General features: G+C 39.7%; 1 protein-coding gene across 4 annotated transcripts in view; it reads left to right on the top strand.

Annotated features, from left to right (window-relative positions):
* Nucleotides 1-3,019, top strand: part of LIFR (LIF receptor alpha) — a 96,225-nt gene that overhangs the window by 76,426 nt on the left and 16,780 nt on the right. For all 4 annotated transcript variants that reach the window (XM_006028938.3, XM_025210391.1, XM_025210392.1 and 1 more), the window contains 3 exons: nucleotides 145-310; nucleotides 449-522; nucleotides 957-1,167. In XM_006028938.3, coding sequence (XP_006029000.1) covers nucleotides 145-310; nucleotides 449-522; nucleotides 957-1,167 — 451 coding nt within the window. The remainder of the gene's footprint in view (nucleotides 1-144; nucleotides 311-448; nucleotides 523-956; nucleotides 1,168-3,019) is intronic.

Here is a 3,019-nt window from a genome sequence, read left to right as displayed (position 1 = left end):
CTGTAGATATAAGAAATTATATAGGTCCCTGATTATTCATCATTCATACTGTAGTTGTTTTCAGATTTATTTTTAGGTGTTGTTTCTAGTATAACACTATAGAATTTTATATGATTTCTTTTTCCTTCTATTAACTGTTAACAGGACAATGTCACAGTATATGGTACAGTAAATTCTTGCTATGAAGCTCAGCTGGACATGTTACATCCAAATACTGCATACACATTCAGGGTGCGCTGTTCAGCAGCTGACCACTTCTGGAAATGGAGTAACTGGAGCGAGAAAAAACAGTGGACAACATGGGAGGCCCGTAAGTTTATTGAAGTTGTTATTATTATGTTTATCTAACATAGAAAGTGTACACCATTTACTTTAATGTCAAGTACAATACTTCATTTTTATTGCTGCATATTAAATTGTCTCATATCACTAATAAATCTCCTTTTAGCTCCTGTGAGGGGACCAGATATCTGGAGAGAGAGAAGCTCTGTTGGAGGAAATGTAGTAAAAATCTTTTGGAAGGTATATATTTATATTAATTGGTTTTCCTATGCACTTTTGGAGTGTGCTAAGATTATAGTTGAAATAATCTGATTGAGGTTCAGTATTTAATAGTGCTAATTTAATGAGGCAGTTATTGCCCCACACTAAAATGTTATCCTAGAAAGGTGCTTGCCTGCGCGCGCGCGCTCTCTCTCTCTCTCTCTCTCTCTCGCTATAGTTATATCTCTCTGTTAATTACTAATGTTGTGTTAAATAAATTTGCCCACAAAATATCTTTCTTAAATTTATTCCTTGGTCATAGATGTCCTAAGTACTTTTGTTAACTCATAACCCATTCTTGCATTAGTCTTTTGTGTGGTAAGACACTCTAACCATTAGATGTGTATCATCCTAGGTCTTGTTTTTAAATGCATTTTTTGTTTTTAAACATAATTTCTTTCTCTGTTGCTTAGCCACTACCTCTCCTTGAAGCAAATGGGATAATACACTCCCATGTAGTATCATGTTATCTGGATACAGCAGTACAATCCAAGGAGATCCCTGCATCCTTAAACAGCACCGACATCGAACTTGGAAAAAATGACTGTAACATCAGTGTTGTAGCCAAAAATGGAGCAGGCTCATCCCCTCCTTCTAGGATAACTAGTGTGGAACTTCCAAGCGGTGAGTGCTTGAAACTATTAACAACAGTCAGAGTGTGAAAAAGCTGAGGTGGGTTGATTTGGTTGATTTACTGGAGAATTTAGCTGATTTGTGCGTGTAATGACAGAGTGCTTTTTTTCTTGGTTTACAGTTTCTGGTTTGTTTTTAGACCAGTGTTTCACCTGTTTCATTATACTCTTCGAATGAACAGAAGGCAATGGTTACAGTTACAGGCTCTGAGCCTGCCTTGCAGTTTTCTGGAGACCTCCCAGGAATAACAAGGGAGAGGCTAAATCTTTGGCACAGATCTCTTTAACATTTAGGTGGTTCTGTTTATTTCTGCATATTCTTGCTGAGCCAAACAGACTTGATGAATATTTGAGATTAAAAATAGTTTCTTCCTTCAGGGGAATCATGTTGGTGCTGCATAGCTTTTTAACTCCTGTCTTCCCTGGGAGATTTCTAACAGGAACTGTTTTTTAGAAACTCATTCCATCCTATGGGTGGAGTGCATTAACTGAGCTAAATGACAAGGTTATCAAAATCACTGTGTCAAAAGTGGGGGCTTATATCGAAGGCAGGTTTATGCAGCCTGCCAGTGGCCTTAATAGTAGAGGGCTAGCCTATCTGTGAAGGGAGCACGTTGCACTCCAGCTTGGGTTTGCTGTAACTGCCAATTGTGTTGCTGCTCCAGAAACAGACAATGTACCACATTGTGATGTGTGTTGCAATATGCCTCCTGCTTCTCCCAGGATCTAGGGAAAAGCAGCCTCTGCTAGTTTTGGGCCTGATGTAGCTTTCTTCCCCATCACTGTTCCAGCCAGCTGGGTAGTTTGGTACATCAAGAGTACAGAATTCAGCCTCTGCCAGCTCCCTCCCCTCCCTGCATTGCAATTGTAGTGGCACTGAAGAGCCTGTGTTTTGTAAGCTCCCACTTCCCTTGCCCAGTGGTAAGGCTCACCATATTCTGCCCTTACACTGCTTTGTGAAGATGGAATCAGGGTGGTGGGATTACACTTGCACACTTGTGTGCAAAAAGTTATCACGTTCTCAAAAGAAAAAAAACCAACAGTCTCTTCAGATAATTTTTTCCCTTTGAGGTCTGTAGTTTGGATATAACTGAATATGATTCCACAGGATTCACAATGACAGACATTATCATGCTAGATATCCTATCCTTGTGCTGTAGCAAAGTACCTGCTACCTGGTATTTTATTACTGCTTATGTGAAAGAACAGTAATTGGTTAGGGACAGATAAATTAAAGGAATAACTGTAATAACTCCATGTGGTAGTCAGTGACAAATTCTGACTGCCATGTAATAGGGCTCTCTGGATACTTCATCTCTCTTGAATATGAGTGAGAGTAACAGCTGGAGCTGTGCGATTATCATAGCTTATTTCTGGGAAGAGAATGTTTGGAAGATGGAACTTCCGTTTGGTGCCGTCCACAGTGTACTCGTTCTGGTTTGGCTATCGTGTCAGTGCAGAGGATTAATTGAGTCACTGACTGCAGTCATTGAAACATGCGTGACTCATCCACTAAACTGGCTTATGGTATCGCATAAATGGTCACTTCTGGCTGCATGCTGTACAGTCTGGAAATGCTTTTAATGTCCACAAGAGAGAAGTATTTCTTGGACTTGAGATTTGTACTTTGCGGTTTTACGGGAGAACTGAACAGGAAGCAAAACACTGCACTGAATTATTTGATCCACCAGTATCTGCAAGCAGGAGAAGCAATCTATGTATGCAGATATTTGCATGCACACTAATACTGTAAAATCTGTGCTGCTGATGAAATATGGCTCTTTTAGATTACAGCAAAATAATGCACATTCAAGATGATGCTCCATTTGCTTTTCTTGCAGTGA

The sequence above is a fragment of the Alligator sinensis genome, unplaced genomic scaffold (assembly GCF_000455745.1).
Source record: "Alligator sinensis unplaced genomic scaffold, ASM45574v1 scaffold881_1, whole genome shotgun sequence".
Lineage (NCBI taxonomy): Eukaryota > Metazoa > Chordata > Crocodylia > Alligatoridae > Alligator > Alligator sinensis.
This window is presented reverse-complemented; position numbering and strand designations above follow the sequence as displayed.